Source organism: Myotis davidii, unplaced genomic scaffold (genome assembly GCF_000327345.1).
Source record: "Myotis davidii unplaced genomic scaffold, ASM32734v1 scaffold453, whole genome shotgun sequence".
NCBI classification, from domain to species: Eukaryota; Metazoa; Chordata; class Mammalia; order Chiroptera; family Vespertilionidae; genus Myotis; species Myotis davidii.
The window spans coordinates 942,504-956,687 of record NW_006285234.1 but is presented as its reverse complement, the minus strand read 5'-3'; the positions used below and the strand labels follow the sequence as shown (position 1 = coordinate 956,687).

Genomic DNA, 14,184 nt, shown 5'->3' with positions numbered 1-14,184 from the left:
ATTCATTCACTGGAAAGAGGAGGCTACAAAGTAACATAAAAAAGTATAATTTCAGGTTGATGAAAATACAAATATCTATTTGTGGGTGTAGAAAAAGATCAGAGTGAATATTTACTAAGGAATTAAAACTGATAATCTCTGGATGGTGAGAATGTAATGATTCTATTTTTTTAATGTTTAATTGCCTGCATTTTCTAATTTTCTGCAAAGCCAGTGAACTGCTTTCATAATATGAAGTTACTTTTCATCATATAAATGGACAAATGTTGCATTGCAGACGGTTCAGGCAAGAAGATGCACATGGCTCTGGATCTCAAACACGTAAAAAGATGCTCAATCTGACGGATAAGAGATAAACACATTTTAAATTAAACAAAACAAGATCAAATTCCATGCAGCTACTATGGGGGCAGGGTTGGAGGGCTAGAGAGGGAATAAGAAACAGAATAACCCTATAAATAATAAAGCACAAAATGGACAAATACTGTATTGTCCAAAGACTCAGAGATTATATCACCTTTTTATTCCTCCATGCTTAAATATGAGCCAAACAACTAAGAATCACAGAAAATCTGAGAAAGCATCTAACACAGTGATGGCGAACCCATTTTTTTGGTTGATTTTTCTTTGTTAAATGGCATTTAAATATATAAAATTAATACCAAAAATATAAATCTTTGTTTTACTATGGTTGCAAATATCAAAAAATTTCTATATGCGACACAGCACCAGAGTTAAGTTAGGGTATTTCAAAATGCTGACACACTGAGCTCAAAAGGTTCGCTATCATTGTCTACATCGTGCCCTGTTGGTTGGAATGCAGATTGGTGCAGCCACTATGAAAACAGTATGGAGGGTCCTCAAAAAATTAAAAATGGAACTGCCTTCCCTGGCCGGTTGGCTCAGTTGTTTGGGCGTTGTCCTGTGCACCAAAAAATTGCTGGATTCAAGTCAGGGGTCTGGTTTGGGGCTTGATCCCTGGTAGGGAGCAGGAGGCAGCCCACTGATGTTTTGCTCTCACAATGACGTTTCTCTCTGTCTCTTCCTGCTTCTCTCTCTTTAAAAAAATCAATAAAAACAAGAAAGAAACGAAGGAAGGAAGGAAGGAAGGAAGGAAGGAAGGAAGGAAGGAAGGAAGGAAGGAAAGAAGGAAGGAAGGAAGGAAGGGGCTTATTTTTGCCTTAAGCAAAATGCCCCTTTGGCAATAACCCCTTTCAGAACCTTCCTCCTAAATCGGGCCACATAACCTCAATTATCCTGTAATCCAATCCCCAACCTCCCCTTGCCTTCCCCCACTTTCAGTAATCTTCCTTAGGATCCCTCCTTAATCTTTTTAAATATATTTTTATTGATTTCAGAGGGGTAAGGGGAGGGAGAGATAGAAACATCAGTGATGAGTCATTGATCAGCTGCCTCCTACACACCCCACACTGGAAATCGAGCCCGAAACCCAGGCATACGTCCTTGACCGGAATCAAATGAACAGTGACCTCCTGGTTCATAGGTCGAAGCTCAACCACTGAGCCACCCCTGCCGGGCCCTCCTTAATCTTAAATGCATAAAAGAAACTGCAAACTGCTGTTCTCTGGAACATATGAGATTTTGCTACCCAACTGACATACATCATCAATTTGGCTCAAATAAAATCTTTTTTTAAAATACATTTTTATTTATTTCAGAAAGGGAGAGAGAGGGAGAGACAGAAACTTCCATGATGAGAATCATTGATTGGCTGCCTCCTGCACGCCCCCTGCTGGGGATCGAGCCTGCAACCTGGGCATGTGCCTTTGACCGGAATCGAACCCAGGACCCTACAGTCCACAGGCCCAGGCTATATCCACTGAGCCAAACCAGCTGGGGCTCAAATAAACTTTTATAAAAAAAATTCTCTTCAGGTTTGGGTATTTCTTATATCAACAAACTGAATAGACCTAACCAAAATTGGACATAAGAACAATGGCAAGCTGAAACCGGTTTGGCTCAGTGGATGGAGCGCCGGCCTGCGAACTGAAAGGTCCCGGGTTCGATTCCGGTCAAGGGCATGTACCTGGGTTGCGGGCACATCCCCAGTGGGGGATGGGCAGGAGGCGGCTGATCGATGTCTCTCTCTCATCGGTGTTTCTAACTCTCTATCTCTCTCCCTTCCTCTCTGTAAAAAAATCAATAAAATATATTAAAAAAAAAAAAAAAGAACAATGGCAAACTGGAGAGCTGCTCAGGACCTGAGGTGGAAGGGTGTCTGCGCTGGGAGTGGGAGGAATGAGACTGGGGATGATTGACAGGGATGATGGGAACTGCTCGGTTTCAAAACAAGCCTTTTTGATTAAAATGAAAACTAGTCTTCCAATGATCACTCTGGCCATTACTGTAAGACCAAAGCTGGTGGACAAGACTGGAATCCGGGAAACCAGTGGGGAAGCTATAACGAGCCCTAACGAAGGATCCCGGTAGTTCAGTAGCAGTGAGATTGGCAAGGGCGCGGTCAGAAGTGTGTTCTCCACGGAGACACAACAGAACTTACTGACAGGTTGGACCAAAAGTGAGGAATAAGGATGACTCCACTCCTCGGGGGTTTTGTTTGCTTTCTACCAAAGCGATGGTATGGATATTTCTAATGAGATGGGAAAGTCGGGGAAGGCGCAGGATGGCGGACGAGGTAAGTTTGTTTGGGTGACGATTTATTGGCCCCGCTCAGTTTGAGGTCCCTACACAAAACAAAACACAAAATGAGTTCTGAGGCCCTGGCCGGTGTGCACAGTGGTTAGTGTTGGCCGCACACGGTCGCTTCGCGGGTTCCATTCCCGGTCAAGGGCAGGATTCGCTCGCTGCCGCCGCCGCCGCCGCCCCGTCGGAACTTGGGGAGGCAACCAGTCGATATGTGTCTCTTGCTCTCTCTTTCTCTCTCTCTGAAAACCAATGAAAAAAAATATTTTCAGGTGAAAATTAACAACAAAAAATTCTGAGAAGGGAGCAATGGGCGTATAAGTTGCAAACAGGCAAAAAGCGTCATCATGTGAACTCTCCACCAACCAGACTCCTTCTGAGGGCAGAAAGCGGACAGATCTATCTTGGACGCGATGCTAGCTGGCCATAACCTCGGGACGGAATAAAATACCTTCCAAAGCTCAGACGGTCTGACCATTTCAGCGCTGGCGTGACTAGGGGTCGGCGGACCCCGCCAGCGCCCCCTGAGGCAGGGCCGTGTTCGCGCGACGGTTCCCGCGCTCTCACAGGGGGCTGCGGCCGCAGTCAGGCCGCCGGCAGCGACGGCGCGAGATGTCCTCACGCACACGCCTCGGGCCACAGGGACAGAGCGGTCAGGGATGCTCGAGACCCGCGCCACGGGCCACCGGGCCCACGAACGCCGAGCCAAGCGCGCCTCACGTGGGTCGCGGGGCGGGGCAAGCCTCTTCAGGAGGAATCGCTTACCCGAAGGCACGTAGTCCTCGTCCTCCTCTGAGGAGGAGAAGTCTTCCGAGTCTAATTCCTCCATATCGCAGCCACGCGGGGCGGGCCAAGCCACAGGACCGCAGCGGCTGATCCCAACGCAAAGCTCTGGGGATAGACCAAAAAGTAGAGGTGGGGGAAGCGGCAGTTGGGGCGAGCCCCCGCTGCGTGTGCACATGCGCAGAGAGTGTACGTGATAGTAACGCGACACTTCCGGGCCAATCCCGTGGCAGTTATCCCAGCACGGGCTTCGTGACGAAGCGATGCGTACTGGGACTTGTAGTCTTTGGTGCTATATAGCCTCGTTAATTTAGTAAATGTGCTTTACACAAAATTACATATCTATGGATATGTTGACCCTCGCTATTCACAGGTTGGTATTTTCGTATTCGTTTACTTGCTAAAATCTATTGTAACCCCAAAATCAAAATTAGCGGTGCTTTCTGGGATTATTTGCAGACATGCACAGAGGGTGACAATTATGAGTCGATGCCGCTAAGAATGAGCAAGGCAGACGATCAGATTTTTGGTTCAGCTCTCATACTGTGTATAAGTGTACTTTTTGCAGTTGATTTAGTGCCACATGGGTTTTGTTTGTTTGTTTTGCTCCAGCCATCCCTGCTATGCTGGTCGGCTGTGAGCCCCTTGGGCTCCCCGGGGCTTACAATGTTGCGATCCTGCTGGCTGAAGCTGGGCAGGTTTCTGGGGTTTTGTTTAGCTTCTATGTTTGTTACATAGTTGCTTGCAGCTCAGAGGCCTGCAGTGGCAGGCAGGGAACGTTGGAGTCCTCCATCACTGAAGCAAGCAAGCTTCATGTTAGTTTCAAGCTGCCTGGCTGCCGGCTGCCATCTTGGCTGGTGGTTAATTTGCATATTGCCCTGATTAGCCAATGAGAAGGGTAGCGGTTGTACGCCAATTACCATGTTTCTCTTTTATTAGATAGGATAGGAGTGTTAGATAAGCTTTGTTCAGGCATGAGTTGTAGCGCTGTTGGCTGAGAGTTCAATGTTAATGAATCAACAGTAAGATTCTAGTTAATGTTTTTATAAAACTTTAAATACTTAATCTTTACCGTTTTTCAGGATTTTATTTGCATTACTGTACAGTATACAGTGTATGTTCAGAGTACTCTATGTTTACAGTATGTAAATTTTGCATTGTATATTATACTGTGTATTATATGTGTACTGTATGTGTGTGTGACTGAGGGAGAGTTAAACTGTATTGTAGTGCATTACACAAAAATTCTGTAATTGGAATAATTGTTTCATTGTGAAGAGATACAGCAAATAGTCTTAGCCGGTGTCGGCCTGTGGACTGAAGAGTCCAGGGGTAGATTCCAGTCAAGTTACATGCCTGGGTTGCAGGCTGGATCCCCAGTGGTGGTGTGCAGGGGGCAGCCAATTAATGATTCTCTCTCATCATTGGTGTTTCTCTCTCTCTCCTTCCTCTCTGAAATCAATAAAAAAATATATTAAAACAAACAAAAAACACTCTCTCAAAAAACAAAGAAATACAGCAAATAATTATTTGTAAGAAGAACATATTAAGGTGTCTTTGAATAGAAACACACATAAAACATTGTGTATTGATCAGTTGACAAAAATGTGATCAAAGACTCACAGGAACCCAACTCCACTTTCCCCCCAACAGTGGTTCAGTATTCACTAATTGAGTGTGTGATGACTTTATAGACTAACTATCAAGAACAACATTCTACAATTCAGACATCATCCACATGAATCCTTCTTTCAAGTTAATCCATATGGAAGTGCAACTATATAAGTTTAACATTTAATCAGACTAAATTTTTTGTTTGATTATAATCCAATATGCAAATGAGACATAGACAACTAATATCCTGTTAGTTCAGGTTTAGGTTTTGTTTTTTGTTTTTCACCTGAAAATTGCTCCTTTTTGATACTCTGTACTGGACTGGATCTGTTGTCCAGTCCTAGAGTTACCTAAATCAAGGCATAGATGAAACACGTCTGTGCTTTATGCCAGCAAATTTTTAGAAAGCCTAATTGAAACATAATTCACACACCATAAAATTTACCTATTTAAAGTGCACAATTCATTAGTTTTGGGAGTCACAGGCTTATGCAATCATCACCACAATCAATTCTGGAACATTGCATCACCTGAAAAAGGAATCTCTTATCCATTAGTCACTCCTCATTTCTCCCCAATCCTCAGTCTCAGGCTAATCCTTTTTTTCTCTAGATTTGCCTATTCTGGATATAAATGGAGTTATATATGCGGTCTTTTGTGACTGTCTTCTTTCACTTAGCACATTTCAAAGTTCCCTTGTCTTACATACATACGGAATTGCTTGATCATACAGTACTTGTGATTTACCTTTTGAGGAACTGCCAAATTGTTTCCCAAAGCAGCTGCACCATTTTATATCCTCACCAGCAGTGTATGAAGGTTCCAATTTCTCCACACCCTTACCAACACTCGTTTTTATTATAACATCCTAGTGGGTGTGAAAGTGGCATTTTCATTGTAATTTTGTCTTCTACTTCCCTGATGACTAATGATGTTAAGCATCTTTTCATGTCTTATTGCCCATGCTATATTCTTTGAAGAAATGTCTATTCAGATCCTTTGCCTATTTTAAAATTGGGCTATTTTATTGTTGAGTTGTAAGGTTTTTTGTTTTGTTTTTAATATATTTCTTTATTGACTTAAGAGAGGAAGGGAGAGGGAGGAAGAGATAGAAACATCAATGATGAGAGAGAATCATTGATTGGCTGCCTTCTGCACGGCCCCTAGTGGGGATCAAGCCTGCAATCCGGGCATGTGCCCTTGGCCGGAATCGAACCCCAGTACCTTTCAGTTCACAGGCCGGACACTGTATCCACTGAGCCAAACCGGCTAGGGCGAGTTGTAAGTTTTTATATATTCTAAATATCAGTCTCTTATAAAATATAGGACTTGAAAATATTTCCTCCTATTCTGTAGTGTCTTTTCACTTTCTTGATGGCATCCTTGGAAGCATAAAAGTTTTACATTTTGATGAAGTCCAATTTATCTAGTTTTGGCTTTTGTTCCTTGTGCTTTTGGGAGTGTATCTAAAAAGACTTTGACTAACCCAAGAGCACAAAATTTACTTCTGTTTTCTTCTAAGAGTTTTATAGATTTAGTTCTTACATTTAGGTCTATGACCCACTTCAGCAGATCTTCCTTATGGGAGAATAATAGAAAAATAGATATGAAATTAGGATCCAGGATTTGGGAGTTTATCATTCTTACCATACTTTTCCTTGAACAGTGTGAAGGGACCCTGCAGTGACAAACTGGGATGTAGCTGTTTGCCCCATCACTGGGATCTGAGTCTGGGGAAAAGGATATATTGGACTTCTCCAGCATCATCCCATTTCTCTCAGTCTCCTCTTTAGCTCATTAGTATTCTATACATTAGTTCAAATTCACAACCAAAGTTTCCAACCACATTAAGGGTGACCAGGGGAGGAACTATTTTTTATTATGTCACATAGGTTAGTAAAGAGGTCAAATATTAGTTAGGCCAAATCCAGCTCAAAGACATGTAATATTCGACCTGAAAAGATTTTACATGAATTTAAATTAAGTTGTCAGCATTTACAAATTGAGAGATTTCAAATAATCTAAATCAGGGGTCCTAAAACTACGGCCCGCGGGCCACATGCAAATACAAATATTGTATTTGTTCCCGTTCTGTTTTTTACTTCAAAATAAGATATGTGCAGTGTGCATAGGAATTTGTTCATAGTTTTTTTTAAAACTATAGTCCGGCCCTCCAACGGTCTGAGGGACAGTGAACTGGCCCCCCGTTTACAAAGTTTGAGGACCCCTGATCTAGATTTCCAACTTCCCTTGAAAAACTGGAGAGCGTGTCAACTCTGGGCTCATATTCTCACAAAGTAGAAGTCTCCTGAAACTGAGCAATGGCTTTAGATGGGGCTCTCCAGTGGCCACAATACAAATCCCAACTCCCTACAAGATTCCTGGTTAATCACTACGTTATCTTGGCAATAGTTTACAGGGTCCTCTCTGCCAAATTCAGCACCTTTAGCCCTTCACCCGCCATAGTCTCTTTGCACTATCCAATCTTCAGTTATCACCCTTTTGAAAAATTGAAAGTTTTTCCTCTGTTGGGTCCTGGATACATACAATCTTTTTTTGAAATATGTTTTTATTTATTTCAGAGAGGAAGGGAGAGGGGAAAATGGAAACATCAATGATGAGAATCATTGATCAGCTACCTCCTGCACTACCTTACTCGGGCACAAGACTGTAACCCCGGCATGTGCCCTGATCAGGAATTAAATCGTGATTTCTTGATGCATGGGTCGATGCTCAACCATTGAGCCACTGCAGCTGGGCAGATCTTGAGGGCTTTTGGCTGAATTCTGCATGTATCCTTCTGGGATGCTAAAAACATTCTGTATCGTGATCTAAGCCATAGTCACTTAAATGTATACATATGTAAAAATTCATCAAGCTAAGCCTTTGTGCACTTTACTGTATACTGTACCTCAAAAAAAAAAAATGAGAATGGATGGGCACTCTCTTGCCAGACATAGTGTGTCTGCCTACAATGCCTGGGCTGTAGCAGTCATCTCGTGACCATGGGGTAAGATGCCCAAGCGGGACAACCCAATTTGCTAAACGTGGCAGAGCAAAAAAAGATTTATGATGTCACAGAAAGTACTAAACTAACCTGGGACTCTCTCTCCATGTAGACTTACTAGTGAAATTAAAATTTCCCCACTACCAGCTTTCCGCCATTTCAGTGTATAATCATACAAAGGCTTGTTGATGATTAATATATAGCCCACAAAGTGGAGTTAATAAGACTCAAGTTCACATGTAAGTACAGTTTAATCACATCTTTGAACAAGAGTTTTACCGTAAATTAATAAGAAGTTGAACATAAAAGAAATATAGCTAAACATGTACTGTTATAAAAACAAACAAGAACTGCCCTAGCTGGTTTAGCTCAGTGGATAGTGTGTCAGCCTGTGGACTGAAGGGTCCCAGGTTCGATTCTGGTCAAGGTTGTGGGCTTGATCCCATTGTGAGGCATGCAGGAGGCAGCCATCAATAATTCTCTCCCATCAATGATGTTTCTATCTCTCTCTCCCTCTCCCTCTCTGAAATCAATAAAAATATATTTGAAAAAAACAAGAACTTAAATTAGACGACTTTACTACAAAAGATTAAACTCATTGGCAACTGAAAAAGAAATAACAGTTCCAGTTCACAGAACTGAAAGTAATTCTTTATTGATAAACATTTATACCAGAATTAGAAATGTCAGTAGAAAAATACAATTTAAATAATTTTTCATCGTACAAAGATTTGATCATTTTGACTGTAGCAGTTAGTGAAATAATCTAATACAAAAAGTTACACTGATTTTAGTCACAACCAGCCCAACAGAGTGCACAACAAGAAATGCAGGCACATAGGATGTTCCGCATATAGACAGCTGATGGCACCAGGGCTTCACATTCCAGGAAATGGTTTCTTAGGGAAGGTTATATGCATTGCAGTTGTAATAAGAACTTAATTCAAACCAGAGCAGTCAGAAAGGGCTTTGGAATCAAAAGCCAACATACAATTTAAAAAGTTAAACAACATAAGGAAGGGTTTAAAAGTAATTATTTGCATGAACTTTTTCTCACTAGTTTGGACATTTCCTAGGAAGTAATGTTTTGCTGCCAAAAAAAAGTTAATAGCACAGACATGTTTCTCTTGGAATATTCATTACGCATTTAAATGTGGACTTAAGTTTTCATGAAATGCCTTTACCCCAAACACCCATTTTACAGAATCCAGAAATCAGTTTTTATGGTTGGGTGTGGTCTCCCTCCCCCACATTAAAAAAAAAAAAAAAAAAAAAAGGAAAAGTGGATGCACACTGGGGGATGGGATGGTTATATGTGTCTCTTAAGAAAGCCAGTTGGTAAAAATTCTTAAAAATCTATAGATGATAAAGTAAAAAGTTCAACACAAATGCCAATATTTTTTCTTCTGAGCAACTACCCCCAAATAATTGTGTATTTGAGGAGAAAAATTAAAAACACACACAAAACAGTTTTGTTCCGAAAACATTTCAAGCTACAAAGTTCAATTTACATAAAGTATATATACATATATTCACAGAAGAATGTTCACATACTGGGATGGAAGAAACATTCAATTTGAAGATACATTTTATATTTGAAGGTTTTAAGAAGAGTGGATACTCAAAATATACAAAAACACGAAAGAGATGGAAACAAAAGACATCTTTCAAAATGCATTAATTTTTGTGTCTCGGCTCTAAAAGAAAAATAACCAAACACTTAAATCATAGATCAAGATTGCCCACCTGTTTGTGAAATTCTACCCAAAAGAATGTTGTGTGAACACCGCACTTTGATAGAGATAATTAAAATCACTTCTTATAATACAGGCTGCAAAATCCCAAATTTCTTAGACTGAATGGCTACTTTTCAAAATCACAGCTCCTTCAACTGAAAAACCGTCTTTAACTAAAGACTATTTTAAATTTTAAAATTTGCTTGAAAGAAGGATTTGAGCATTAGAGAGTAATCTTATTGGGGTACGTCTAAGGACATTTGCCTACATTCCAACTCTACGTATAATTTCCCACCTAGTCTGAGTATGTCACCATAATTTTGATAAGTAGTCTAATGCCCTATTAGTTAAAAGAAAATGTCCAGTTAATTTCCGTGACTCCTTTGTAATTTTTATCTTTGACTATCCCTAGTAAATTGGTCCTCCCAGCTATTTTTATTCAAAGGCAGAATGCATATTTCTTCAAGTAGAACAGACATGGTCGTGTGTACATGACCTCATGGGCTGTCAGCCTTACTCTCACAATGAAAACTTTCCTTTAGAAACGTCAGACTTAATTACCAGAAGCTATTTTGAAAACAAATAACAACATTGATTGTATTCCACACAAAACAGTTTCAATGGTCAGGATCAAGTTAGACACTAATTTCTGCAATCCTTTCTGTTTTGAAGGTCACAGTTTTCAGGCCTTTTAATGAAAAGAAAGCTAGGCAGTAGAAGCAATTTTAAATAGCTAAAATTGGGTTTTAAAAAACTCAATATTTCATTCTCTTTAAGGACATAAATTCTCTAAAAGGAAAATGTAAAGGGCAAAGTTGAAGACATATCTGAAAATTAAACTTTAGGCACTTTCTGGGTGTGACACACAATACTGTAAAAATGGGCTGAAGACTCACCACTAAGGAATTAAGAAGACTAAGTAGCTATTAAGAGAAATCAATAACCCTAATGCTAGTTTAAGCTGAACTTCTACAATTTTTCAAGAGCCAGTAATAAACCAGTCAATAAAAACTATAACAGAATGTTCAAAGTATCTTTTCTTTATGTGCCTTAATGTCAAGAATACCCTAACCCATTTGGCTTAGAATTTTCAACTTGAATTATTTAATGGGGTATGCTTCCAATTAAACCAAATAAAAGTAATAGAATAAAAGTGATAGGGAAAGGTGGTACTGGAATTCTGAAAAGTCTCAATTAGCTAGCTTATTCTGATAAGATTCACATCTTTTAAAATATATTAAATAATCAGAGGTCAAGATCGTTATCCATGAAATGTCACATCATTCAGTAGTTATCTCCTTTCTTAAAATAAAGTGGAATCAAAGTCACTGTTTGTATTCTAGATATTTTTTCTCCTGTTTTATTTAACCAATTTTGCTCACAAAGCTATACTCAACCAAAACTATTTGGCACTTACTATCATGAAGATGTAGCAAAAGAAGAGCCTGCAAATATTAATCATGATTTGATCAAATAAGATTTTTAGTACATTATGCTCTGCCCAGAAATAAACCAATGTTTTCCAGAAAAAATGCAACACTGCATTTTCTCGCAGAATATTGTACATTTCAGTGTGAAGACTGCTAACCCAGAAGCACCGCTGCCTTGGCTTTGGGTAAAGGTGCACCTGTGAAACTGCTTAAATTAAATATCAAAACAACATAAAACTTGACTTGTTTTGGTTGAGAACGACAGGAGTCCAAAAGAGCTTCAATTCCTTGGAGCTTCAAATTGAAGAAAAGGCTGAGATGCTGTTCTTCACATACTTTTTCATCCAAATTGCTTCCATTTAAAGAACTAAGAAAACACTACTTTCCTTATTGTATTCTTTCTGTGGATTCTTTAAAACTTAGGTTCGCTGTCAAATATAAGGGTGTATGCTATAGAGTAGCTAAAATCCGTAAAAAGGAGACCACCACTACACAAAAGGTCTGTCCAGTGCCCAAGGTGAGGGCTACGAATGGTATCATATCTTTTCCTGCTGCTCGGTATACTCCAGCAATTGCTGCACCTGTTCAAAAATTCAAGTGTTAAAGAAAAATCAAGATTAATATAATCATGATATTATATTAATAGCACTTAAAATTCAACTATAAGTAAAATGTTCCAGATTTTTACATTAAAATTTAAATATTATAGAAATGTTTTGTTTTCCCTATTCTTTTTTTTTCCTATTCTTTTTGCTGACTAGCCTAGGTTTTAAGTATTCCTTATAAGGTTTGCAATTTAGTGACATATGCTTTTAAGTGTTGAAAAGTGACTCCTTAACACCAAGAGTCTCCTGGACATAGTGAATAAAACCATCTGGAAGTCATAACCCAAATCACAAAGACTGCAATTTACATATGATCTGATTACAAACTCAAAAACATCTCTTTATTCCCATGCATTTAACAGGTACCTAATAAATTCTTGGCAATAAATGACAAAGAATTTTCTGTGTGAGACTGAGCAAGAAATATTTTAGGAGAAGCCACAGGGAATCCCCACTCCACTTTCTACTATACTCAGAGTTCCCTTCAGGAAATGGATGGAGCAGGGAAGAGAGGGATACAAAAAGGAAGACAGGACTCTAAGCCTATAAATTTGCTATCAATTCAAAGGGTGTGAAAGGAGGGCTACTCAGGGATTCCTTTCTGTTCCCTAGGTCATTAATCATTTTTATTATGTTATTCACTATAACTCCCTAGAAACTGAGTATCTACTCAGGTACACATCTGAGTTGCTGAAGACACTCAGCATCTACCAAGAAAGTCAAGATTTCATTAATATAAAAAGAACAGATCCAAAGTTTTCAGATGACTCCTCCAAATGCTCCAAACAAAATTCTCAGTTTGTTCATTCAAATATTTATGTATTTCTATGTTTTGTAAGGTATGATACCTATTTTCATAGTACACAGGATCTAGTTGGGGACACAAGACAGAAGCATAAGCATGAAAGAGATTTTTAATGATTCAAAACAAACAGTGTATCAATCATATGTCCACACAGTTTATAAATGTGATTTGAACGTATATTAACATGTTTTAAGAAGAACAATATTAACTAATACCTGTGTTGCTTTTCTGGAACATTTATGACTTTGAAATGCCCACCTCCAGTAGCAATGCATACAAAACTGTGCTACTAACATCTGAGAGGCACTTGTTTCATTAGGCCCCTTTATAATTTAGCTCCAAAAAAGTTGGTTGGATAGAAAGAAGCCAAAGCAACTTGAACTGGGCCCTAAAGTGGGATTTGGATGATGAAGATGGGAAGAAAGGAAAAAGCTTATATAAGGAGCACAACATGAGAAGAAAACAGAGACTCTAGGCATAAAATCTTAAAGACAGAAATAAACATGACATTTACTGCATAATTACTATGTGTTAGTATTATGTTAAATATTTTATAGACACATTATTTCATTTAATCAACACACAGCATATGAGGTGGGCAGTGTTTACCCCTATTTTACTGATGAGAAATCTGAAACAGGTCTTCAAAGCCAGTACTCCAGTCAGGAAACTGGAGCAGAAGGTCTCTGAAGACAACTGATATAGTTAAAAATATTGGGTAAGGCCTGTTATGGAAACTCCTTTCTGCAGACAGGAGAAACTGGCCTCCTCCCTGTGTTATCACAAAGGTTTCACCATTTACAGAACCCAAAGAAAAGAGGCCACATTGTCCCCAAAGCCCCCTCCAGTGAAAGAGACAAAGGGAGATTTCTGCTTGAAGCCCAAGGTTTAAATTCACAGGGGACATAAAGTTACAAATTAGTAGGAATATTATGTTTCTATTTTTTAAGAATATACTTATATAGAAACCAAGATGGCGGCATAGGTAAACACCGGAGTTTGCTGCCTTGAACAACCACTTCAAAAATACAACTAAAAGATGAAACAGACATCATCCAGAACCACAGGAAAGCTGGCTGAGTGGAAATTCTACAACTAGGAGGAAAGAGAAAAACACTGAGACTCAGAGGAGGCGCAGTGCGGAAGTGAGATACTAAGGTGCGGAGTGCATGCGGAGCGGGCTGGCTGCTGAGAGCGTGGTTGTCGTTTTCAATCGGGAGGGAGTCTCAGGCTCTGAGCTCCAGTTCCGGGCGAGTCTTTAAGGACCCAGACTCAAACGGGAGAAGCGGGGCTGTCTGGCATCGGTCGGAACTCAAAGGCAGCTTTCTCTCCAAGGTTTGCAGTGGTTGCTGGGACTTTGAGAGGCAGAGCCCCTGGGGATGGGACTGAGAGCAGCCATAACTGTTCCCTCCGCCCGCCCTGTTGATCCCCTGGGACCCGCCTCGCCCAAACCCTGCACAGAGGCATTTGCCGGATAGCCTCAGGCAAAGGCTAGATTAGCACCTCCCTAGAGGACAGTAGTTCTCTCACTGCAGACACA

The 14,184-nt window shown here is 40.0% G+C and overlaps 2 protein-coding genes across 6 annotated transcripts in view; both read right to left on the bottom strand.

Annotated features, from left to right (window-relative positions):
• The window catches only part of CFDP1 (craniofacial development protein 1), a 98,162-nt gene extending 94,533 nt beyond the window's left edge, over nt 1–3,629 (bottom strand). The window contains exon 1 of the mRNA XM_006755754.2: nt 3,430–3,629. Within this exon, the coding sequence (XP_006755817.2) occupies nt 3,430–3,625 (196 nt within the window). The 5' untranslated portion in view covers nt 3,626–3,629. The remainder of the gene's footprint in view (nt 1–3,429) is intronic.
• A 5,056-nt stretch (nt 3,630–8,685) lies between these two features.
• Nucleotides 8,686–14,184, bottom strand: part of TMEM170A (transmembrane protein 170A) — a 19,230-nt gene continuing 13,731 nt past the window's right edge. For 4 of the 5 annotated variants that reach the window (XM_015558795.1, XM_015558796.1, XM_006755752.2 and 1 more), the window contains one exon: nt 8,686–11,815. In XM_015558795.1, coding sequence (XP_015414281.1) covers nt 11,685–11,815 — 131 coding nt within the window. In that variant the 3' untranslated portion in view covers nt 8,686–11,684. Of the gene's footprint in view, nt 11,816–12,859; nt 13,033–14,184 lie in introns of all 5 variants that reach the window. The other variant, XR_001512529.1, reaches the window with a different exon arrangement.